We start from the raw sequence: 26027 nt of genomic DNA on the forward strand, positions 1-26027 counted from the left end.
GCTGGGAGGTCACACAGCTACTGACCCTGCAGCCCCTGAATGGATTTCTGTGCGGTCCTTTCTGTACAGCCTCAGAAGCTCCCAAGGGTGGTAAGTTGGACTAATTAAATGGAACCTTTCCCTCTCAAATAGACTTCAATCCAGAATCCTCAGTAGAAGGCTATTTTACAATGAACCAAAGATATGAAAAATATATAAAAAGGATGTCACATAGAGGAGGGAGAAAGGTTGTTTTCTGCTGCTCCAGAGAAGCGGACACGGAGCAATGGATCCAAACTACAAGAAAGAAGATTCCACCTAAACATTAGGAAGAACTTCCTGAAAGTAAGAGCTGTTCGACAGTGGAATTTGCTGCCAAGGAGTGTGATGGAGTCTCCTTCTTTGGAGGTCTTTATGCAGAGGCTTGACAACCATATGTCAGGAGTGCTCTGATGGTGTTTCCTGCTTGGCAGGGGGTTGGAATCGATGGCCCTTGTGGTCTCTTCCAACTCTATGATTCTATGATTCTATGAGTATTGTCTTACAGGGAGAAAGAAAGAAAGAAAGAAAGAAAGAAAGAAAGAAAGAAAGAAAGAAAGAAAGAAAGAAAGAAGTTTCGAAGCCTCTTGCCCCACCTCTGCCATGGCAGAAAGTTTTGGATTTTCCCAATCACTCATTCACCAGAAAGATATGAACGGAAAGCAGTCCTCCCTCCAGATGTAAAAACTAAGTTTAGGGGAGGCTGGTCTACTACTACTTATTTTCAAGTTTCCACTAGATCCCCAAACTACACTCTTTCTATTTCCCACAACCTCCAGTACTGAATTTCAGTGTAGAGAGAATCCTGAACATTTTTCTGTCAATCTCCCACTCTTTAGCTAATCGGCTCTTTGCAAAAGGATTGTTATGGGGAGGAGGTCCCACCCACTTGTTCCTAGGCAGAAAATACAAGGCAATACGTAGTCATAGTAGCTGAACTTTGAGTAAGGAAGATGTCACTTGGTTTGAAGACCCAATCTCAATGCAGCCATGGCATACAGCCAGGGGAAACCTTGCTGACATCCCAGCTCACCTGAGATGGCCACCCACTCACCTGATGAGACCCAGCACCCACGCACGCCATTGGGCACACACAGAGCCCACTCACATGGACATCCCCACACAGCAACGTAACACAAATTGCGCAGCCATTTGTTCACATAGGAGTTCTTTTAATACAACATCCTCCTTGGACGGCATTCAAAGGCAGTGGTCTCTGTCTTTACAGCAGTGGAGCTCGTGCACTTGCTGTACGTCCTGGTGGACTTTTCGAGTTTTGCAGTCGCTGCTATATAAGCCACATTTTTTGTAGTAGCGCAAGACATGGTTAGTTACCACTGGGAAGAGAAAGAAAAGTATCTGGGTTACTGTTAGTAACTGGTGAAAGTTGCTTGATGATAATGTCAGGATCCACCCCTTGCTAGGTCCCCATCAGTGACAGTGGGGGAAACGGGGGTCTGTGCTGAAGGGCAGGTTTTTGATACCGCTGTTGCCAGGTATAGGACCCAGCACCCCTGCTTATCCTCAAGAATGAATGGCAACTCCGTGGGGTTCGGCAGGGCAGCAGGAGCGCCCCCCCCCCACACCGGGAACCCCATTTCGGGGCTCCGGAGTGAAGTGGAGTGAGCGGTGCTGCGAACTGATTGCTACTTTCACGGAGTGAAGCCGCACAGCCATTGCCGGAGAGCGCTGACTTTTTTCTGTGGACAATTGGATTTAAAACAAGTACCCGTGAGTAGAAACAGAAAATTGGATCAAGAAATATCTTAATTTGGCACCGAAGCGGGAAGGTTCAAGACAGGAAGTCCGCCTTCCGCTTTTTGTACACAGACTGAAGCAAAAACCTTGTAAGCTAAAGTCTGGAAAGTCGTTAAAAAAGTTTAAATTTCCTTCATTTATAATTACTGAAACCCCCTTGGAAGCAGGAGAAAATGGGGGGGGGGGCTTTGTTTAACGCCTGCAGGAGAGGGAGTGAAGAAAGATAAGTTTCCACCGTCTCTAACCTGGGAACGGGGTGTCAGAGACAGAAATTCTTGGAGAGGTTCATTGACTGTCAATGGAATACTTTGACAGATAGCTAAAGAAGAGAAATAAATTGATTCCAATGTTGCCTTCTGCATTCTAAAGAAACAAAATATCTGAAAAATGAAAGTAATTTTCCTTTGTTGGACTTGCCTTAAAAAAAATGGATACAAATAGAAATTGTCTCCTCTAGAGGGAGCTTGCTAAATTGTTGCTGCGTCTATTTGAGGACTCTACAGCTGTCAGACTAAGATCGTGGGACCAGTCCTTTTTGACCTTGACTAAATATGAGCTGGGAGGAAGTTTTGGTGCTTGCTTTATGCAAGACAAGTGCCTTGATGGAACAGATGCATGAGAAGATGGATTTGATGAATGAGAAAATGGATTTGATGACTGTTGTGGTTAATAACTGTGGACAAACAGGGAATATTGATACAGAAACTATTCAGGGACCAACTCAGGAACCTTTACTGATTGGACAAGTGCAGAAGATAATGGAGGAGGTTGCGGTTGCACCTCAAATAATACAAATGGAGAGACCCGAGGCCCTACAGGAGTATAAGCCGCTGTCTTTGAAGATTGAAGTTGGAGTCGGCCAGGGGGAGTCTGTGTCCCATTAAACTTTAATTAGTTTAATGGTTAGCACATGTCCAGTGCGCTTCCGATGCCACAATGTCCCATTACAGCAGAGCATTTCGCACAGCGGCTCAAGAAGGGCTGGAGAGTCAGCATCTCTTCAATAAAGGAATCTTGGAGCAAGCGGTTTGGAACTCAAATAAAAGGTTTATTTACACAAAACAAAAACCCTGGTGAAGAATCACACATATCAGCAAACACGCCCCAAAAGAAAAGGAAGGGGGAAGGGAAAGAGAGGCAAACACACAAGTGAGTTGACTATACAAACTCACATTCCTGGAAGCCTAACGATCTCCAGCTGCTCAGTGATTAGAGCGTCCTGATTAGAGCTTCTTAACCCTTTAATACCAACACTCCCTCTCGCTCGTAACACTGAGCTGTACCAACCTTAATTCAAATTTAAACCTGAACAGAAACATTTATGAGATTGCGGACTCAAAGCTTTTGTAAAACCATCTGCAAGATTTTCTTGGCTTGGACAATACTTTAGTTCAATTAAACCTTGTTTTACACTTTGGCATACATTTTGATAACGGATATCCAAATGTTTTGTGTGTGCCTTGAATTGGCCTGATTTAGCTAGTTTAATACAAGGTTGATTGTCTTCCCACACTCTGATAGGTAGGGAACATTCTCCAAACAATTCTTGTACCAGTTGCTTATAAAATTCCAGTTCTCTACATACATCTGATAATGCATTGAACTCAGATTCAGTTGAACTTAAAGCTATAAGTGATTGTTTTCTTGATCTCCAACCAATTAGCGCATTTCCAAATTTTATCGCCATTCCTGACACTGATTTTCTATCTGGTCCAGCATCAGCCCAACTGCTGTCAGCCCAACATTCAAGTTGTGTGCTGCCCTCTGCTGATAGTTTTAAGCGAAACCTTTTGGTAGTTTGGAGATACCGTAAAACTCTTTTTACTCCTTGCCAAGCATGCATTGAGGGTTTTTCAGCTTGTCTACACAGCATGTTGACAGCATATGTTATATCGGGCCGAGTCCACTGTGCAATGTGGAGTAGACTGCCAATCGCTGACTGGTAAACCCCGGGATTACTGAACTCTGCCTGTTGCTCAGTTTGAGCATCCTTTGTGTAACTTAACTCCATTGGGGTTTTAACACCAGCACAGTTGTCCATTTTAAACCTTTCCAGCAACTGCTGGATCTTAGCTTCTTGGCTGAGCCAATAGTTCCCATCTTCATCTTGCTGAATTTTAACTCCTAGATAAACAGATACATTGCCTAGTGATTTTATCTGAAACCTTTCTCCAAGCTTTGTGGCAAATTGTTGTGCAAGTTTATCGTCCTTTCCACTGTATAATAAATTGTCAACAAATATCAAGACTGCTTCTTGTTCACATCCCGAGCCTTTTAGATAAAGACACGCATCTGCTGCGCTCTTTCTGAACCCCATGCTCTCTAGAGCATCGTTTAAGCAGGAATTCCAATTACGGGCGGACTGTTTCAACCCATACATGGATTTGTGTAGGCGCCAGACCTGGTTTGGCTTGTCTCCTTCAAAACCTGGTGGTGGCGTCATATAGACTTCCTCCTGTAAGTCTGCATTTAAATAAGCCACATTGACATCAAAATGAAACAGCTTATTTCCCTTCTTAGCTGAAGAGGCTAAAAGCATTCTTAACGACTCCGATCTTGAAGTAGGGGCATAAATTTGAGAATAGTGAACTCCTTTGCGCTGCGAAAACCCTTTTGCAACTAGTCGGGCTTTATATTGCAACTCCTCAGTAGTTGTGGGCTTTAAACGATATACCCATCGACAACCTACAGCTTGTTGCCCTTCTGGAAGCTCTGTACTTGTAAACACACCAAGAGACTTCATTGAAGCCATCTCTTTTTCCATTGCTTCCTGCCATTTTGCGGCTTCTGAGCTTGGAAGCTGTTGTACCTCTACATAGCTATCTGGCTCACACTGTGCCATATTTACGTATACATTTGTCACCTTAAACCGCTCTGGCGGCTTGCCCTTTGTGGCACGTTTTGACCTGCGCAATTGCTCCTCTTGTGCCCCCTCTGACCGTTGGCTGTCAGAATCTGTCTCAGACTTTATGTCTGGACGTGCCTCTAGGGATAAAGACCTCCGTTTAGATACCTCCCTTGGGCTTGGTGTTGCAGGCGACCTGCTTCGCTTTTGCTGTCTGCTAGGCCTAACGACTGGCGATGTTGGAGCACTCTTAGATTCTGGCTTTTCTACCTTAGGAGAAGAACCTTGTGCCTGGTCAGAATCTGCATCTGGACCATGTGCACCATCCCCTTCTGGCTCATCACCCTCTGAACTTTCTTTCTCAGCATAAATGCCTAAATCATCTCTCAAAATGTCAGGGTTAGCATGTAAGTGAGTCCATCCGGATTGCTCACAAAATTCAGCGCTCCTACTGAGGACCACTCTTGTAGTATCCCCATCTGGGTTCACGAACCTCCAAGATTTGGCGTGTGGTTCGTACCCACAAAAGATGAGTTTCCTAGCCCTTGGACTTCCCTTTTTCCTTAACGCTTTTGGGATAAGTACATAGGCTTGAGATCCAAACACCCGAAAGTAATTAACTTTGGGCTTCTTCCCATATAAAGCAAAATATGGCGTAGTATCAATTACCGAATTATATACTCGGTTCAGAACATGAGTAGCCGTCTGCCAGGCTTCCGCCCAGTAACTTTGAGGAAGTTTAGCATCAAACAACATGGAATTTGCCAACTCTTGCAGAACCCTGTTTTTACGTTCGGCCACGCCTCCTTCTTGGGGGGAATAAGGTGTAGACAGACGGTGCTTAATTCCCTTTTTCTTAAAGAAATTCTGCAACACAGACCCGGTAAATTCTGACCCTCTGTCTGTTTGAAAAGCAAGAACTCTAGTACCGAATTCAAGTTCTACTGCATGAACCCAATTTTTAACTGTTTCTGCAGTATCTGCTTTTGTTTTGAGAGGAAAAAACCATGTGACCTTTGTTTTGTCATCTGAGAGATACAGTGCATACCTCGAACCTCCCATGCTAGCAACAGGCATTGGGCCACATAGGTCCATATGCACAAGTTGGAATACTTTGTCAGATTTCCTATTTGAACTGGGACAGCTGCATCTATGAACCTTCGCCCTTTTGCATGCAGTACAATCCAAATACTTAGTACATTTGTTCAATTTGCACCCTTCTGATAATTCAGGTTGTCTTTTAACATACTGAAAATTAATATGTCCCAAACGGCGATGCCATAAATGAACACAAGAATTATGGGTAGGCGAGTTCACACAACCAGCATGAACCTGTTCAACTTCATCTGGACCTGTCTCAAAATAATATAACCCATTTCTGCATTCCACCTGCAAAAGAGATACGTTATTCTTTGAAATAGTGCAAACCCCATTTTCAAACACAGTTTTAAACCCATTTCTATCAAGTTCTGACACAGACAAAATACACCCCTTCATTCCCTTTAGCACGTAGGCATCAATTTCTGTTTGCAAACACTTCAAAAACACTGTGCCTACGGTCTCTAAGGAACGTTTAGTTGAATCTGCCATTGTCACAACTTTAAGGGTTTGCAAATTTCTGCAATTCTGCAAACGGACACTAGATGGCGCCACCAGGTGATGAGATGCACCACTGTCGATCAACCAGCGTAGCTTGCTGCCTTGGCCATGCCCTTGCATCAACGCCATTGCTGAAGCCATGTGCTGTGTGCTGTGGGAGTAGCCACGACCTCCTCCTCTTCTTCGACGTCCCCTGGAACTCCTTGTCTGGTAACTAGGGGTAACGGCCTTGGTGCTGTCTTGACCAGGTTCACGTGTACAATTCCTGATTAAATGGGAAGAAGAACCACAGCGAAAACAGTGTCTAGCTGCGAAAGCATTTACTGTGTTCTCAAACTCAGCATCCCCACTCTTAGGCACAGCATAACTCCCCTTTGAAGACAAACCTCTTTCTCTTTGCCTTTTATCCTGTTCATCAGCAAGTTGAGAAGAAATGTATTCAAGGGTTAATTCAGATGAAGGCATAGCTTCCAAAGTTAAAGCTAGAATCTCATAGCTTTTATCAAGAGAAGACAACAAAATATATGACTGCTGCTCCATAGAGAAAGGAATGCCCAGCTGTCTTAGTTGATTAAAGGCAGACACCATTTTGGCAATATGTGCTTTCACACATGCTCCCGGTTGGAGACGTAAATCAAACAAACATCTTGTAGCATGGATCTTGGCCCCCGCAGTGTTTCTGGAATTTAACCGCTGCAGAACCGTCCAGACCTCATGCGTGTTCTTTAACTCAGAAACATAAGGCATTTGCTCTGGTCCCACTGCCAAAACTAGTAGACCTTGGGCTTTCTTGTCGCGTTTCTGAGAAGCTGCTGCTGCTGCTTTGTCTTCTGCAGACGCGTCTGCAGCTGCCTGCAAAGGCGGTGCTTCAGTACAACTCCACAACTCTTTTGCTTGCAACCAAACCCTTACTCTAGCCTTCCAATCTTGCCAATTTTTCCCATTGAGTCGCGTAAAGGGGACAGTAAAACTTTCCTGGGACTCTGCCATCCTCCCTGGGGCTTAGGAACGATACTCACAGACCTGTAGACCGTCTCCCAGCTGCTGAGGTGGCTCCTCGAGGAATAAGACGTCTTCCAGCGAGTACAAACTGCGCAGTGCCTCTTTAAAACTTTTCCTAGGCACGTTGCAGGACTCAAGCTGCTTTGAAGGCTTTCGTTGTCGGCAACCGCTTCTGTCTTCGCTCCAGTCCTTGCATAAATCACTCTTAACTGCACTCCTTATCTCCTTCTTGACGTACAAACAGCCATAACCTGTCCCATTAAACTTTAATTAGTTTAATGGTTAGCACATGTCCAGTGCGCTTCCGATGCCACAATGTCCCATTACAGCAGAGCATTTCGCACAGCGGCTCAAGAAGGGCTGGAGAGTCAGCATCTCTTCAATAAAGGAATCTTGGAGCAAGCGGTTTGGAACTCAAATAAAAGGTTTATTTACACAAAACAAAAACCCTGGTGAAGAATCACACATATCAGCAAACACGCCCCAAAGGAAAAGGAAGGGGGAAGGGAAAGAGAGGCAAACACACAAGTGAGTTGACTATTTATACAAACTCACATTCCTGGAAGCCTAACGATCTCCAGCTGCTCAGTGATTAGAGCGTCCTGATTAGAGCTTCTTAACCCTTTAATACCAACACTCTGTAGCTGAGGAGGTTCTTAACTTTGGAGAGACCTCGAAATATGTTTTTAAATATTTTTTGGACTACATTGATGATTGTGGGGAGTGGGACTCTGGGGAATGGGCTGGTTGGATGAAGGGAGACAAAGATAATTTTGGGTTGGAATCCCCCAGAGACCTACTCCCCAATGAGAAAGGAAAGAAACTAAGAAAGAGACTAACAAAAGACAAGGAAAAGTGCAAGTATAAACAAGAAGAAGAAGATCTGCAGAAGGGACATGGAAGAGACTTAAGGGCCTCGGACATTAGATTACCAGGTTGATGGACTAGATGGAATGGACAGTAAGGACTGACACGACCCGAGACCAGGAAGAAGAGACATTGGATGAAGACTGGAAGAAAATTTATAATGAATTCCCCCCCCCTACGGAATTAGCCTAAAATAAATGAACATTAGGGAAAATGTTGGAATGAAACTATATGACTAGTAGAAAAGATATCAGGAGTTATGTATAATCAAGTATTAAGCGTTAAGCTCTAAAGTATTTTTTGGTAAGATAAGGATAAATAACTTAAGGTAATTTGAACAACAGAATATGGGGAAAGGGTGGAAAGGATTTGTTGAGTTAACTAATAGGTTAAATTGTGAAGATAAATTATTTAGTAAAAATTGAGAAAGATGGAAAGAATTTGCTGAAATAATCAATCAAACTAGAATACAAAAAGGGAGGTGTGAGGAGGTCAATGAAACAAGCAAATGGAAGTTAAAGATATGTAATATGGGATTTGTGTCTTTTTTTCCTTCTTTTTTATCTTTTTGCTGTATTGTTGCATTGGTTTTTATGTCTTGTTTTTCCTATGTATTGTAGTGTTGTTTTTAAATTATTTTCTTTCTTTTCTGTAATTTTGAAATTATTAATAAATATATATTTTTTAAAACAAAAGAATGAATGGCAACTCTTCCCTGGCATTAGGTGAAGCACTGCAATTGGGACGCCACTGGGCAGACGGCCCAACCTGGACCCTGACTTGAGATACCTCAGCCAGGTGGACTGCATCACATGGACTTATCCAGGATCCCATCTGTACCTTGGCATGCTAGAGTTTGACTGGAGAATCAAAAGTGAACTTAGAAAATTCATGTTTCTCTCACTGCCTGCAGGTATTGTTGCTTCAGAGAATTTCCAGGGGGATATATACCGTCATGTGACTGAAGGCTTGCAATCAGGTTTCGTATGGAGGCTGCATTAGGATAGCTTAGAGCTCCATTGGAACGAGGTGCTTGAACAACGAGAGAAGCACCTCATTCCAATGGAAGCTCTAAGCTTCCATTGTACTACTCGTACTACTGAAGTTGCAAGATCCCCGGCCTCCTCTGCACCCAGTCATACTAGCCATGCCCCATCAGCCACTCATGGAAATGCACTGAAAATAAGGGACGGGGAGAGAAAGACAAGAAGGACCACTCACTTGAAGTGATTCTGTACATGACGCAGGCTGCAGGGTGTCCTGTACGTGGATCATCAGGGCATTTCTTTTCATGTGGGGTAGCTGGTACACATGGCTGTCCTTCAGCCTCTGAACTGCACACGCTACAGATTAAGGCATTTGCTGTTAAAAGAAGAAAGGAAGGAAGGGAGGGAGGGAGGGAGGGAGGGAGGCACCTACTGTAAGGCATGCTTCTTTGTTTACATGTCTTGTCCCTTCCTGAGCTTCTAAGTCACCAAACTCGTTGTTTCCTTCAAAGAAGAAAAATGCTGAGATGCCCTGAGTCTAAAAAGGACATTGGTGGTTCTTACAGAAGGTGTAAATTGATCCCCATGGAGTTCCGCAGAACGTGATTGGCTGCGTCTCAGGCTGCCTACAACCAGGAGCACCCTCCCCTCTGCCACATGCCCATAACAGGCATCTGAGGGTGCAGCCAGCTCCAGCATTGTAGAGACTTTGCAGAAAGGGTCCTCTAGTGAGCCTCCTGAGAGTGGCAGGCGCCAAGCAGCAGCTTAGAGTTGCCATATTTCAAAAAGTGAAAATCTAGACACTAAAGATGTAGAGCTTTTATTCTTCTTCTCCTTATTAGCCAGGGTTGTTGATTTTGGGGACATAATTGCAAAAAAGAGAGAAAAGAATAAAGAGCTTTTTGAGCTATTGTTAAGGGCAATTTCCCAGTATGATAATGCTGACATGGGTTGCCATATGTCCGGATTTCCACGAACATTTTTAGTGATTTCTGCTTGGACACTGCTTCCGATGTATGGCAACCCTACAACAGCCGGATGGGCAACATCAACAGATGTGAACACCAGAGAGTTTGCACCAACGAGTGTGTGTGTGTGTGTGTGTGTCACTGCAGCTATGTTAGAAGGAGCAATGCCTACAGCTCTCATTGTAAGCTGCCAGGTTTATGCAGACAATTAAACATTTTAAAAAAAACTAGTTGGTGAACTGCTTGGGGAGGGGAAAGGCTGCACTTATGACTATTGCAAATTACTATGTTTTTTAAATCAAATGTTTTAATAAGTAAATAAATAAAGTTAAAATAAGCCCCCCCACCCTATGCAATAGAGCATCATTCCCCTGAAGAACTTTCTGAAGTTGGGACCGTGCGGGGATTACAAGGACAGGAGACATAGTGGGATCTGTGGAAATAATCTCTGCCAATACCCTGACCCAAGCACAGTGGGTGATGATGCCTGTATAGATCTGGCACTTAATACTGCAGTATCAAAACCTTTCTCCAGGTCTGCATTATTTCCAAAGTTAGACTTTCAATCATTATCCCCAAATGGGTGCCAGAGCTAAAAATAGAAAGAAAATAGCTTACGGGTTCGCCAGTTCTTAGGAAGATAGGTGGTGGACATACAGCACATTTGAACTGGTGGCCTACCATGTTTTTCCATTGGCAGGTGGGACTTACCTCCACAGCTGAGGCAGAGCAAAAGACAGACTCCAAGCAGCCAGACCTGAGCCAAGCGTGGCTTCATGTTAGCAAGGAAAAAACAGTCTGATTAGAAAGACTGTTTTGAAGAGTGATTGCTTGGAGACAGAGGACTAGGCTTCCTGGTAATAAGGAGGAGGAAGAGCTCAAATACTTCTCTCCGTCTGAGGCTCAATACAGTCATTATATAAGGCTGAGAGGGGCCTTCTTGGCTGCTCAACCCATTCTAATGGGCTTCAAGGTACAAGAGGGCTCTGGGGTGGCTCTGAAGAGCAGCAGAGATGTGGGTGGTGGTTCCTTGAGCCATTAAGTGCATTATGTCCTGATTGTTTAACAGATCCTAATGGGATGTGGGTTCAGCTGGATGCTCTACAGAATATTCCGTACCTCAGTGGTCCTCTGATGCTATCTTTTGTGGAGGCATGCCCGTTCCTTTTAATGGGTTCTCTGCCCAGCTCCACATTTCCTGGTTGACGGAGCCACGCAAACCAAAACAGGAGCATGGTGCACCAGGGTAGGCAAGTTCAGTAGCTGCTTTGGCTCTGAGGCCCAGAACATACAATGCTTTTAATTTTAACAATCCTAAGTGCTTGAGATACCCAGTAAAAAGGTAAAGGACCCCTGGACGGTAAAGTTCAGTCAAAGGCGACTATGGGGTTGTGGTGCTCATCTCGCTTTCAGGCGGAGGGAGCCGGCGTTTGTCCGCAGACAGCTTTCTGGGTCATGTGGCCAGCAGGACTAAACTGCTTCTGGCACAACGGAACAACATGACTGAAGCCAGAGTGCACGGAAATGCAGTGTCCTTTTCCGCCACAGTGGTACTTATTCATCTACTTGCACTGGCGCACTTTTGGACTGCTAGGTTGTCCAGAGCTGGGACTGATCCAACCCGAGATTCTGAAATCCTCTACAGAATGTCCTAGAGCTCAGCTTACAAATGATGCTGTCTTACTCGAGGACCTAAAGGACATATTTCACCAGCGCTACCGGGTGAATTGGCTGGGAGGCCACACAGCTACTGACCCTGCAGCCACTGAGTGGATTTCTGTACGGTCCTCAGATGCTCCAAAGGGTGATAAGTTGGGCTAATTAAATGGAATCTTTCCCCCTCAAAAAGACTTCACCCAGAATCTTCAGTAAAAAGCCACTTTACAATGAATTGAAGAAATGAGTTTCAAAGCCTCTTGCTTGGACTCTGTCACAGCAGAAAATTTTTCCCATCACTCATTCACCAGAAAGATATGAACGGAAAGCAGTCCTCTCTCCAGATGAAAAACCTAAGTTCAGGGGAGGCTGGTCTACTACTACTTATTCTTAAGTATCCACTAGATTCCCAAACTACTCTCTTTCTATTTTCCCCAACCTCCAGTACTGAATTTCAATGGAGAGAGAATCCTGAATATTTTTCTGTCAATCTCCCGTTCTCTGGATAATCAGCTCTCTGCAAAAGGATTGTTGTGGGGAGGAGCTCCCACCCACTTGTTCCTAGGCAGAAAATACCAGGCAATAAGTAGTCATAGTAGCTGAACCTCTAGTAAGGAAGATGTCACTTGGTTTGAAGACCCAGGCTCAATGCAGCCATGGCATACAGCCAGGAGAAACCTTGATGAAATCCCAGCTCACCTGCGATGTCCACCCTCTCACCTGCTGAGACCCTGCACCCACGCACGCCACTGGGCACACACAGAGCCCACTCACATAGACATCCCCACACAGCAACGTAACTCAAATTGCACAGCCATTTGTTCACATAGGAGTTTTTTTAATACAGCATCCTCCTTAGACGTCATTCAAAGGCAGTGGTCTCTGTCGTTACAGCAGTGGAGCTCGTGCACTTCCGGTACGTCATCGTAGACTTTTCGAGTTTTGCAGTCGCTGGTATAGAAGCCGCATTTTTTGTAGTAGCGCAACACACGTCCAGTTTCTGATGGGAAGAGAAAGAAAAGTATCTGGGTTACTGTTAGTAACTGGTGAAAGTTGCTTGATGATAATGTCAGGATCCGACTTCCGGGGTGGCGCCATCGGCAATGGTGGATTCCCTCTGAACCGGAGGGACCAGCTCCGCGTGAAACAGGTCCTTTCCGCTCCGGCGAAGCGGAGACCCTGTTAGAAATCACAGGCGGATGAAGCCTGTGACCGTGGGACTCGGCGGGCACCCTTAGCGCCCCCCAACCCACCACGGAACCCACTAACGGGCTCCAAAGCAAAGAGGGGGAAGTGGCGCGGTGCTGTGAGTCAATTGCTTTTTCCGTGGAGCGAAGCCACATAGCTGTTGCTGGAGAGCGCTGCCTTTTTCCTGGGACAATTTGGCATCTAAAATAATCACCCGTGAGTGCTTAAACATTGAACAATTGGTCTACAAATAAGAACTGGCGATTAGAAAGGAATTGAACTTAAAAATTCACCTTAATTTGGTACTGAAACGGGAAGGTCTAAACAGGAAGTCAGCCTTCCATTTCCTTGTAGTCAGAAGAAAGCAAAGATAACATACACTAGAGCTTAGAAAATCACTTTTAAAGGATTGGTTTTCACCATTTAAAATCGTTGAACCCTCCTTCGGTAGCAGGAGAAGAAGGGGGATCTTTTTTTGGACTGTTTAAACCTGCAGAAGTGAGTTTAAAGTAAAGTAACTTTCCACCGTCCTGACTCTGGAGCGGGGTGTCAGAATTGACGTTTTGAAGCTCATTGACCAGAGACAAATGTTTTTGACAGATAGTTAAAAGAAGAGTAACATTGTGATTCCACTGTTTCCTTTTGCATTTTAAAGGAACAAATATTGACAAAATATCTTAAAAAAAGAAACTTTGTTGCTATTGTCCTTAAAAGAAAGAAGAACCAGAAGTTTTCCCCCTAGAGGGGGACTGTGAAACTGTAACCAATTCTAGGGAGCTTGCAGCTGCCACAGATTACAACCGTGGGAAAGGACTTGTGACCTTGCAGGACAATGTTTTCAGAAGCACTGTTGGGTGCTTTCTGTAAAATAAATGCCCTATTGGATTAGTTAAGTCAGAAGACGGATTTGATGACAAATGAGGCCAGAGCATTTGAACAGGTAGTGGGAAATTATATGGAGCCCACCCAGGAACTTAAACAGGAGTGTGTCCTGACAGAGCAGATGAGAGAAGAGGAGGATGCAGAATCTTGGGCGCCAGAGATGGAGGGACTTTTGGCCCAGCAGGAAAATGAGCCTTTGGATTTGACAAATGAACTTGGAAAAAACCAGATTTGGAAAGACAAAGTTTGGATTGATTTGGAAATGGGGGGTTGGACTGACCCCCCTATGCAGGGATGTTTGGACTTTCCGAGTCTGGCAATGGGCCGTCAGAGGTTTGGAGCTGTTGGGACTTCCAATTTTGGAGGGAATTTGAAACATGTCTTAAAGTACCACATGGAGTCTAGTCTGGACTATGGGAAAGGGGCTGATTTGTTGAAAAGGGTCAAAAACACTACCAAGCTGGAGTTCCCACGAGTGAAAGGAAAATATGAAGAAGAGCTGCGGAAGGGACATGGAAGAGATTTGAAGGCCTCGGATATAAGATCACCAGGTTAATGTGCCAGACTAATGGGATAAAAAGGACTGACAATCCCGGGACCGGGGGGAGGGGACGCTGGAAGAAGATTGGATTGTTTTTATTTTCGTTTTTTATAGTTAGAAATGGAGGTATTGTTGCTTCAGAGAATTTCCAGGGGGGATTCGTTCCGTCATGTGACTGCAATCAGGTTTCGTATGGAGGCTGCATTAGGATAGCTTAGAGCTCCATTGGAACGAGGTGCTTGAACAACTAGAGAAGCACCTCATTCCAATGGAAGCTCTAAGCTTCCATTGTACTACTTGTACTACTGAAGTTGCAAGATCCCCGGCCTCCTCTGCACCCAGTCATATTAGCCATGCCCCATCAGCCACTCATGGAAATGCACTGAAAATAAGGGGGACGGGGAGAGAAAGACAAGAAGGACCACTCACTTGAAGTGATTCTGTACAAGACGCAGGCTGCGGGGTGTCCTGTATGTGGATCATCAGCGCATTTCTCTTCATATGGGGCAGCCTGTATACACGGCTGTCCTGGACCCTCTGAACTGCACAGGCTACAGATTAAGGCATTTGCTGTTAAAAGAAGAAAGGGAGGGAGGGGGGGAGGGAGGCACCTGCTGTAAGGCATGTTTTTCTGTTTACATGCCTTGCCCCTTCCTGAGCTTCTAAGTCACCAAACTCGTTGTTTCCTTCAAAGAAGAAAAATGCTGAGATGCCCTGAGTCTATAAAGGACATTGGTGGTGTTAGGATATTTCCGTTCCACCTTAAAAGGGAGCAGGCTTTGTGAGTCACAGAGTCTGTGTATTTCCTGTTCACAGGATGTTTCTGTTGTGTCTATGCTTTCGTTTCTCTCTCTGTGTCTCTCTCTGGTTCTTACAGAAGGTGTAAATTGATCCCCATGGAGTTCCGGAGAACGTGATTGGCTGTGCCTAGAACCAGGAGCACCCTCCCCTCTGTCACATCCCCATAACAGGCATCTGAGGGTGCAGCCAGCTCCAGCATTGTAGAGACTTTGCAGAAAGGGTCCTCTAGTGAGCCTCCTGAGAGTGGCAGGTGCCAAGCAGCAGCTTAGAGTTGCCATATTTCAAAAAGTAAAAATCTAGACACCAAAGTTGTAGAGCTTTTATTCTTCTTCTCCTTATAAGCCAGGGTTGTTGATTTTGGGGACATAATTGCAAAAAAGAGAGAAAAGAATAAAGAGGTTTTTGAGCTATTTTTAAGGGAAATTTCCCAATACAATAATGCTGACATGGGTTGACATATGTCTGGATTTCCACGGACATTTTTAGTGATTTCTGCTTGGACACTGCTTCTGACATATGGCAACCCTAAAACAGCCAGATAGGCAACATCAACAGATGTGAACACCAGAGAGTTTGCACCAACGGTGTGTGTGTGTGTGTGTGTGTGTGTGTGTGTGTGTCACTGCAGCTATGATAGGAGGAGCACTGCCTGCAGCTGCTATTGTAAGCTGTCAAGTTTATGCAGACAATTGAACATTTTTTCAAAGCTAGTTGTTGAACTGCATGGGGAGGGGAAAGGCTGCACTTATGACTGTTGCAAACTACTTTGATTTTTAAAAAAACAAATGTTTTAATAAGTAAATAAATAAGTAAATAAATAAAGTTGAAATAAGCCCCCCTGCCCTGGGCATTAGAGCACCATTCCCCTTCCTGAAGTTAGGACCGTGCAGGGATTACAAGGACAGGAGACATAGCGGGATCTGTGGAAATCATCTCTGCCAATACCCTGACCCCTTCATGGATCACTGCCTTGCCATGGCAAAGGGGCTTGGATAACTCAGAGAAGCTATGAGCTATACCGTGCAGGGCCACCCAAGATGGACAGGTCATAGTGGAGAGTTTTGACCAAACGTGATCCACCTGGAGCAGGAACCGGCAAGCCACTCCAGTATCCCTGCCAAGAAAACTCCATGGACATAGGCAACAGACATATAAAAGTTATGACGCTGGAAGATGAGCCCCTCAGGTCGGAAGACGTCCAACATGCTACTGAGGAAGAGCGGAGGACAAGTACAAGTAGATCCAGAGCTGATGAAGCGGCTGGGCCAAAGCCGAAAGGACGGTCAGTTGCGAATATGCCTGGAAGCGAAAGGAAAATCCAATGCTGTAAAGAAAAATATTGCATAGGAACCTGGAATGTAAGAACCATGAACCTTGGTAAGTTGGATGTGGTCAAAAATGAGATGGCAAGAATAAATATTGACATCCTGGGCATCAGTGAACTAAAATGGATGGGAATGGGCGAATTCAGTTCGGATGACCATCATATCTACTACTGTGGGCAAGAATCCCGTAAAAGAAATGGAGTGGCCCTCATAGTCAACAGAAGAGTGGCGAAAGCTGTACTGGGATGCAATCTCAAAAATGATAGAATGATCTTGATACGATTCCAAGGCAGACCTTTTAACATCACAGTAATCCAAGTTTATGCACCAACCACTGGTGCTGAAGAAGTTGAAACTGACCAATTCTATGAAGACTTACAACACCTTATGGAAATGACACCAAAGAAGGATGTTCTTCTCATTATAGGGGATTGGAATGCTAAAGTAGGGAGTCAAGAGATAAAAGGAACAACTGGCAAGTTTGGCCTTGGAGTTCAAAACGAAGCAGGGCAAAGGCTAATAGAGTTCTGCCAAGACAACAAGCTGGCCATCACAAACACTCTTTTCCAACAATACAAGAGATGACTCTACACATGGACATCACCAGATGGGCAGCATCAAAATCAGATTGATTATATTCTCTGCAGCCAAAGATGGAGAAGCTCTATACAGTCAGCAAAAACAAGACCTGGAGCTGACTGTGGCTCAGATCATAGATAGATAGATAGATAGATAGATAGATAGATAGATAGATTCTTTATTGTCATTACACTAGTGCAACATTGCACAAGTGCAACGAAATTGGATGCCATCCCTTAAAAACAACAAAAGCAAAACAACAGCAACAACCAAACAAACCCCCTTCCGACCACACCCACACCCACACCCATCAAACTCCCAGATCTCACTATCGAATTACAGCATTCAAAAAGGCCACAGCTCTTGGATAGAAACTGTTTTTCAGTCTATTTGTCCTTGACTTGATGTTTCTATACCTCCTGCCGGAAGGCAGTAGTGCAAACAGACTGTATCCCGGGTGAGATGGATCCTGCAGGATGTTGTTTGCTTTCCTAAGGCAACGGGAACCGTACAGTTCTTCCAAAGGTGGGAGAGGGTGACCAATAATCCTTTGGGCTGTGGTTATGACCTTCTGGAGCACCTTCCTCTCCCACCATCAAGAAGATCATCAGCTTCTTATAGCATAATTCAAGCTTAAACTGAAGAAAGTAGGAAAAACCACTGGGCCGGTAAGATACAATCTAAGTCAAATCCCTTATGAATACACAGTGGAAGTGAGGAACAGGTTTAAGGATTTAGATTTGGTGGACAGAGTGCCTGAAGAACTATGGATGCAGGCTCGTAACATTATACAGGAGGCAGCAACTAAAACCATCCCAACAAAAAGGAAATGCAAGAAAGCAAAGTGACTGTCCAACGAGGCCTTACAAATAGTGAGGGAGAGAAGGGAAGCAAAATGCGAGGGAGATAGTGAAAGGTACAGGAAATTGAATGCAGATTTCCAAAGAATAGCAAGGAGAGACAAGAAGGCCTTCTTAAACGAGCAATGCAAAGAAATAGAGGAAAACAATAGAATGGGAAAAAACAGAGATCTGTTCAAGAAAATTGGAGATATGAAAGGAACATTTCGTACAAAGATTACCATAATAAAAGACAAAAGTGGAAAGGACCTAACAGAAGCAGAAGACATCAAGAAGAAGTGGCAAGAATACACAGAGGAACTATACCAGAAAGAAATGGATGGCTCGTACACCCCGGGTAGTGTGGTTGCTGACCTTGAGCCAGACATCCTGGAGAGTGAAGTCAAATGGGCCTTAGAAAGCAATGCTAACAACAAGGCTAGTGGAAGTGATGATATTCCAGCTGAACTATTTAAAATTTTAAACGATGATGCTGTTAAGGTGCTACACTCAATATGCCAGCAAGTTTGGAAAACTCAGCAGTGGCCAGAGGATTGGAGAAGATCAGTCTACATCCCAATCCCAAAGAAGGGCAGTGCCAAAGAATGCTCCAACTACCGCACAATTGCACTCATCTCACACGCTGGCAAGGTTATGCTTAAAATTCTACAAGGCAGGCTTAAGCAGTATGTGGACCGAGAACTCCCAGAAGTGCAAGCTGGATTTAGAAGAGGCAGAGGAACCAGAGACCAAATTGCAAACATGTGCTGGATTATGGAGAAAGCTAGAGAGTTCCAGAAAGACATCTACTTCTGTTTCATTGACTATGCAAAAGCCTTTGACTGTGTCGACCACAGCAAACTATGGCAACTTCTTAAAGAAATGGGAGTGCCTGATCACCTCATCTGTCTCCTGAGAAATCTCTATGTGGGACAAAAAGCTACAGTTAGAACTGGATATGGAACAACTGATTGGTTCAAAATTGGGAAAGGAGTACAGCAAGGCTGTATATTGTCTCCCTGCTTATTTAACTTATATGCAGAATTCATGATGCTAAAGGCTAGGCTGGATGAATCCCAAACCGGAATTAAGATTGCCGGAAGAAATATCAACAACCTCAGATATGCAGATGGCACAACCTTGATGGCAGAAAGTGAGGAATTAAAGAACCTTTAAATGAGGGTGAAAGAGGAAAGCGCTAAATATGGTCTGAAGCTCAACATCAAAAAAAGAAGATCATGGCCACTGGTCCCATCACCTCCTGGCAAATAGAAGGGGAAGAAATGCAGGCAGTGAGAGATTTTACTTTCTTGGGCTCCATGATCACTGCAGATGGTGACAGTAGTCATGAAATTAAAAGACGCCTGCTCCTTGGGAGAAAGGCAATGGCAAACCTAGACAGTATCTTAAAAAGCAGAGACATCACCTTGCCAACAAAGGTCCGTATAGTTAAAGCCATGGTTTTCCCAGTAGTGATGTATGGAAGTGAGAGCTGGACCACAAAGAAGGCTGATCGCTGAAAAATTGATGCCTTTGAATTATGGTGCTGGAGGAGACTCTTGAGAGTCCCATGGACTGCAAGAAGATCAAACGTATCCATTCTTAAGGAAATCATCTGTGAGTGGTCACTGGAAGGACAGATCCTGAAGCTGAGGCTCCAAGACTCATGGCCACCTCATGAGAAGAGAAGACTCCCTGGAAAAGACCCTGATGTTGGGAAAGATGGAGGGCACAAGGAGAAGGGGATGACAGAGGACGAGATGGTTGGACGGTGTCCTCGAAGCTACAAATATGAGTCTGACCAAACTGCGGGAGGCAGTGGAAGACAGGAGTGCCTGGCGTGCTCTGGTCCATGGGGTCACGAAGAGTCGGACACGACTAAACGACCAAACAACAACAATACCCTGACCCAAGCACAGTGGGTGATGATGCCTGTATAGATCTGGCACTTAATAGCATCTAAACCTTTCTCCAGGTCTGTGCTATTTCCAAACTTAGCCTTTCGATCATTATCCCCAAATAGGTGCCAGAGCTAAAAAGAGAAAGAAAATAGCTTACGGGTTCGCCAGTTCTTAGGAAGATAGGTGGTGAACATACAGCACATTTGAACTGGTGGCCTACCATGTTTTTCCATTTGCAGGTGGGACTTACCTCCACAGCTGAGGCAGAGCAAAACACAGACTCCAAGCGGCCAGGCGTGAACTAAGCGTGGCTTCATGTTAGCAAGGAAAAAGCCCTGCCCCATGGGAAAGACTTTTGGTACGCTGAGGCTGCTTCGAAGGCTGAAAACTTGGAGACAGAGGACTATGCTTCCTGGCAGTAAGTAGAAGGGGCAGCTCTATCTCTGTTGAGCAACACTTCTCTCTGTCTGAGGCTCAATACTGTCATTATATAAGGCCAAGACGTGCCTTCTTGGCTGCTCACGCCATTCTAGTGGGCTTCAATGTACAAGAGGGCTCTGGGGTGGTGTGGGTGGTGGTTCCTTGAGCCATTAAGTGCATCATGTCCTGATTGTTTAACAGATCCTAATGGGATGTGGGTTCAGCTGGATGCTCTACAGAATGTCCCAGACGGCAGTGGTTCTCTGATGCTATCTTTTGTGGAGGCATGCCCGTTCCTTTCAGTGGGTTCTCTGCCCAGCTTCACATTTCTTGGTTGACTGAGCCACGCAAACCAAAAGAGGAGCATGGTGCACCAGGGCAGGCAAGTTCAGTAGCTGCTTTGGCTCTGAGGCCCAGAGCATACATCTTTTAATTTTAACAATCCTAAGTGATTGTGATACCCCAGTAAAAAAGTAAAAGGTAAAGGACCCGTGGACAGATATGTCCAGTCAAAGACAACTTTGTGGTTGAGGCACTCATCTCACTTTCAGGCCAAGGGAGCTGGTGTTTGTCCATAGACAGCTTTCCGGGTCATGTGGCCAGCATGACTAAACCGCTTCTGGAGCAACAGAACAACACGACAAAAGCCAGAGAACACGGAAACACCATGTACAGTGGTACCTCGTGTTACAGATGCTTCAGGTTACAGACACTTCACGTTACAGAGTATCCCAGAAATAGTACCTTGGGTTAAAAAGTTTGCTTCAGGATGAGAACAAAAATCGTGCGGCGGCAGCGCAACGGCAGCGGGAGGCCCCATTAGCTAAAGTGGTGCTTCAGGTTAAGAAGAGTTTCAGGTTAAGTACGGACCTCCTTAAAGAAATAAGTTCTTAATCCGAGGTACCAATGTACCTTCCCCCCACAGTGGTACCTATTTATCAGCTTGCATTGGTGAGCTTTCAAACTGCTAGGTTGGCAGGAGCTGGGACTCACCCAACTTAAGATTCTGAATGTCCTAGAGGTAAAGGTGCCCCTGCCCGCACGGGCCAGTCTTGACAGACTCTAGGGTTGTGTGCTCATCTCTCTCTAGAGGCCAGGGGCCAGCACTCTCAGCAGACACTTCCGGGTCACGTGGCCAGCCTGACAAGCTGCATCTGGCGAGCCAGCGCAGCACACGGAACGCCGTTTACCTTCCCGCTATAAAGCGGTACCTATTTATCTACTTGCACTTAAGGGTGCTTCCGAACTGCTAGGTGGGCAGGAGCTGGGACCGAACGACAGGAGCTCACCCCGCCGCGGGAATTCGAACTGCCGACCATGCGATCGGCAAGTCCTAGGCGCTGAGGTTTTACCCACAGTGCCACCTGCATCCCTACAATTCCTTTCAATTAACAAGACTTTCATTATATAAGGCTCAGAGACACCTTCTTTGTTCCTCAGGGCACCTGTCCCTGCTAGGCTTGAAAGGCACAAGGAGTTTTATAGGTGCATAATATACTGCTTGTTTGGCCAAATCCAAATGGGCTGAAGCTGAGGAACCAGCCTGATGCAGTAAAAGGTGTCCCAGACTTCAGCAACCCTCTTACATGTAGGGATTACTTGTTTACCACCAGGAAGCTTCAGCCAGGCCCATATGTGCTACTCACATGGTTGTTTCATAGTCCTAGGCCTCTCTGGGCCCCTGATGCTATCTTATGGGGAAGGATTGCAGTATGTGTTCCCCACCAGGAAGCTGCAGCCAGGCATACGTGATTGTTGCATCACACGAAACTTCAGCTGACTAGGCACTATTAGACCTGGATCAAAGACCAGTTTTTACATTTAAAGGTTTGGATACAGAAGGGTATATTTTACTCGAGGACCTAAAGGGCATATTTCACCAGCGCTACCAGGTGAATGGGCTGGGAGGCCACACAGCTACTGACCCTGCACCCACTGAGTGGATTTCTGTACGGTCCTCATAAGCTCTCAAGGGTGGTAAGTTGTACTAATTAAATGGAACCTTTTTCCCTCAAAAAGACTTCACCCAGAATCTTCAGTAAAAAGCCACTTTACAATGAATTGAAGAAATGAGTTTCGAAGCCTCTTGCTTGGCTTCAGTCACAGCAGAAAATTTTGGATTTTTCCAATCACTCATTCACCAGAAAGATATGAACGGAAAGCAGTCCTCCCTCCAGGTGTAAAAACTAAGTTTAGGGGAGGCTGGTCTACTACTATTATTCTTAACTTTCCACTAGATTCACAAACTACACTCTTTCTATTTTCCCCAACCTCCAGTACTGAATTTCAATGGAGAGAGAATCCTGAATATTTTTCTGTCAATCTCCCCCTCTTTAGCTAATCGGCTCTCTGCAAAAGGATTGTTGTGGGGAGGAGCTCCCACCCACTTGTTCCTAGGCAGAAAATACCAGGCAATAAGTAATCATAGTAGCTGAACTTCGAGTAAGGAAGATGTCACTTGGTTTGAAGACCCAGGCTCAATGCAGCCATGGCATAGAATCATAGAATCATATACAGCCAGGGGAAACCTTGCTGACATCCCAGCTCACCTGAGATGCCCACCCACTCACCTGATGAGACCCAGCACCCACGCACGCCATTGGGCACACACAGAGCCCACTCACATAGACATCCCCAGACAGCAACGTAACTCAAATTGCACAGCCATTTGTTCACATAGGAGTTTTTTTAATACAGCATCCTCCTTAGACGGCATTCAAAGGCAGTGGTCTCTGTCGTTACAGCACTAGAGCTCGTGCACTTGCTGTACGTCCTGGTGGACTTTTCTCGTTTTGCAGTCGCTGGTATAGAAGCCGCATTTTTTGTAGTAGTGCAAGACATGTTTAGTTGCCACTGGGAAGAGAAAGAAAAGTATCTGGGTTACTGTTAGTAACTGGTGAAAGATGCTTGATGATAATGTCAGGATCCACCCCTTGCTAGGTCCCCATCAGTGACAGCTGGGGAACCGGGGGTCTGTGCTGAAGGGCAGGTTTTTGCTACCACTGTTGCCAGGTATAGCACCCAGCACCCCTGCTTATCCTCAGAAATGAATGGCAACTCTTCCCTGGCATTAGGAGAAGCACTGCAATTGGGACGCCACTGGCTAGAGGGCCCAACCTGGACCCTGACTTGAGATACCTCAGCCAGGTGGACTGCATCACATGGACTTATCCAGGATCCCCTCTGTACCTTGGCATGCTAGAGTTTGACTGGAGAATCAAAAGTGAACTTAGAAAATTCATGTTTCTCTCACTGCCTGCAGGTATTGCTGCTTCAGAGAATTTCCAGGGGGATATGTACCGTCATGTGACTGAAGGCTTGCAATCAGGTTTCGTATGGAGGCTGCATTAGGATAGCTTAGAGCTCCTATGGAACGAGCTGCTTGAACAACGAGAGAAGCACCTCATTCCAATGGAAGCTCTAAGCTTCCATTGTACTACTCGTACTACTGAAGTTGCAAGATCCCCGGTCTCCTCTGCACCCAGTCATACTAGCCATGCCCCATCAGCCACTCATGGAAATGCACTGAAAATAAAGGGGGTGGGGAGAGAAAGACAAGAAGGACCACTCACTTGAAGTGATTCTGTACAAGACGCAGGCTGCAGGGTGTCCTGAATGTGGATCATCAGGGCAATTCTCTTCATCTGGGGTAGCTGGTACACATGGCTGTCCTTCAGCCTCTGAACTGCACACGCTACAGATTATGGCATTTGCTGTTAAAAGAAGAAAGGAAGGAAGGGAGGGAGGGAGGGAGGGAGGGAGGCACCTGCTGTAAGGCATGCTTCTTTGTTTAAATGTCTTGTCCCTTCCTGAGCTTCTAAGTCACCAAACTCGTTGTTTCCTTCAAAGAAGAAAAATGCTGAGATGCCCTGAGTGTAAAAAGGACATTGGTGGTTCTTACAGAAGGTTTAAATCGATCGCCATGGAGTTCCGCAGAACGTGATTGGCTGTGCCTAGAACCAGGAGCACTCTCCCCTCTGCCACATGCCCATAACAGGCATCTGAGGGCGCAGCCAGCCCCAGCATTGTAGAGACTTTGCAGAAAGGATCTTCTAGTGAGCCTCCTGAGAGTGGCAGGTGCCAAGCAGCAGCTTAGAGTTGCCATATTTCAAAAAGTAAAAATCTAGACACCAATGTTGTAGAGCTTTTATTCTTCTTCTCCTTATTAGCCAGGGTTGTTGATTTTTGGGACATAATTGCAAAAAAGAGAGAAAAGAATAAAGAGGTTTTTGAGCTATTTTTAAGGGAAACTTCCCAATATGATAATACTGACATGGGTTGCCATATGTCCGGATTTCCACAGACATTTTTAGTGATTTCTGTTTGGACACTGCTTCCGATATATGGCAACCCTAAAACAGCCAGATAGGCAACATCAACAGATGTGAACACCAGAGAGTTTGCACCAACGGTGTGTGTGTGTGTGTGTGTGTGTGTGTGTGTGTGTGTCACTGCAGCTATAATAGGAGGAGCACTGCCTGCAGCTGCTATTGTAAGCTGTCAAGTTTGTGCAGACAATTGAACATTTTTTCAAAGCTAGTTGGTGAACTGCATGGGGAGGGGAAAGGCTGCACTTATGACTATTGCAAATTACTATGTTTTTTGAAATCAAATGTTTTAATAAGTAAATAAATAAAGTTAAAATAAGCCCCCCCGCCCTGTGCAATAGAGCATCATTCCCCTGAAAAACCTTCTGAAGTTGGGACCGTGCAGGGATTACAAGGACAGGAGACATAGTGGGATCTGTGGAAATCATCTCTGCCAATACCCTGACCCAAGTGCGGTGGGTTATGATGCTTGTATAGATCTGGCACTTGTTACCATCCAAGCCTTTCTCCAGGCAACGTTTGCATTATTTCCAAAGTTAGCCTTTCAATCATTATCCCCAAATAGGTGCCAGAGCTAAAAAGAGAAAGAAAAAAGCTTACGGGTTCGCCAGTTCTTAGGAAGATAGGTGGTGAACATACAGCACATTTGAACTGGTGCCCTACCATGTTTTTCCATTGGCAGGTGGGACTTACCTCCACAGCTGAGGCAGAGCAAAAGACAGATTCCAAGCAGCCAGACCTGAGCCAAGCGTGGCTTCATGTTAGCAAGGAAAAAGCTGTGTCTGATTAGAAAGACTGTTTTGAAGAGTGATTGCTTGGAGACAGAGGACTAGGCTTCCTGGTAATAAGGAGGAGGAAGAGCTCAAATACTTCTCTCCGTCTGAGGCTCAATACTGTCATTATATAAGGCCGAGAGGGGCCTTCTTGGCTGCTCAACCCATTCTAATGGGCTTCAAGGTACAAGAGGGCTCTGGGGTGGCTCTGAAGAGCAGCAGAGATGTGGGTGGTAGTTCCTTGAGCCATTAAGTGCATCGTGTCCTGATTGTTTAACAAATGTTAATGGGATGTGGGTTCAGCTGGATGCTCTACAGAATGTTCCATACGTCAGTGGTTCTCTGATGCTATCTTTTGTGGAGGCATGCCCGTTCCTTTTAATGGGTTCTCTGCCCAGCTCCACATTTCCTGGTTGACGGAGCCACGCAAACCAAAAGAGGAGCATGGTGCACCAGGGCAGGCAAGTTCAGAAGCTGATTGGGCTCTGAGGCCCAGAGCATACATCTTTTAATTTTAACAACGCTAAGTGATTGTGATACCCCAGTAAAAAGGTAAAAGATAAAGGACCCGTGGACGGATAAGTCCAGTCAAAGACAACTATGGGGTTGAGGCACTCATCTCACTTTCAGGCCGAGGCAGCCAGCGTTTGACCACAGACAGCTTTCCAGGTCACGTGGCCAGCATGACTAAACCGCTTCTGGAGGAACAGAACAACATGACAAAAGCCAGAGCACACGGAAACACCCTGTA

General features: G+C 45.3%; 1 protein-coding gene across 5 annotated transcripts; it reads right to left on the bottom strand.

Annotated features, from left to right (window-relative positions):
- Window positions 1-1208: 1208 nt before the first annotated feature.
- Window positions 1209-25361, bottom strand: LOC310702018 (uncharacterized protein). Of its 5 annotated transcripts, XR_014523140.1 has the most exons (4): window positions 25197-25361; window positions 23830-23888; window positions 14740-14821; window positions 1209-1355 (listed from the first exon to the last, which is right to left on the bottom strand). XR_014523140.1 is itself a non-coding variant. In XM_083493626.1 (3 exons), exons 1-3 carry the CDS (start codon window positions 25261-25263, stop codon window positions 1219-1221), a joined length of 345 nt encoding a protein of 114 aa, XP_083349752.1. In that variant the 5' UTR covers window positions 25264-25361; the 3' UTR covers window positions 1209-1218. The 5 variants fall into 5 exon arrangements, 2 of the variants coding, with proteins under 2 accessions (XP_083349752.1, XP_083349753.1); XR_014523141.1 differs by lacking the exons at window positions 14740-14821; window positions 23830-23888; window positions 25197-25361 and adding exons at window positions 9311-9451; window positions 10755-10836; XM_083493626.1 differs by lacking the exon at window positions 23830-23888 and having other exon boundaries at window positions 14740-14880.
- Window positions 25362-26027: the final 666 nt, after the last annotated feature.

This window comes from Podarcis liolepis, assembly GCF_965112155.1.
Source record: "Podarcis liolepis genome assembly, chromosome: 2".
Lineage (NCBI taxonomy): Eukaryota > Metazoa > Chordata > Lepidosauria > Squamata > Lacertidae > Podarcis > Podarcis liolepis.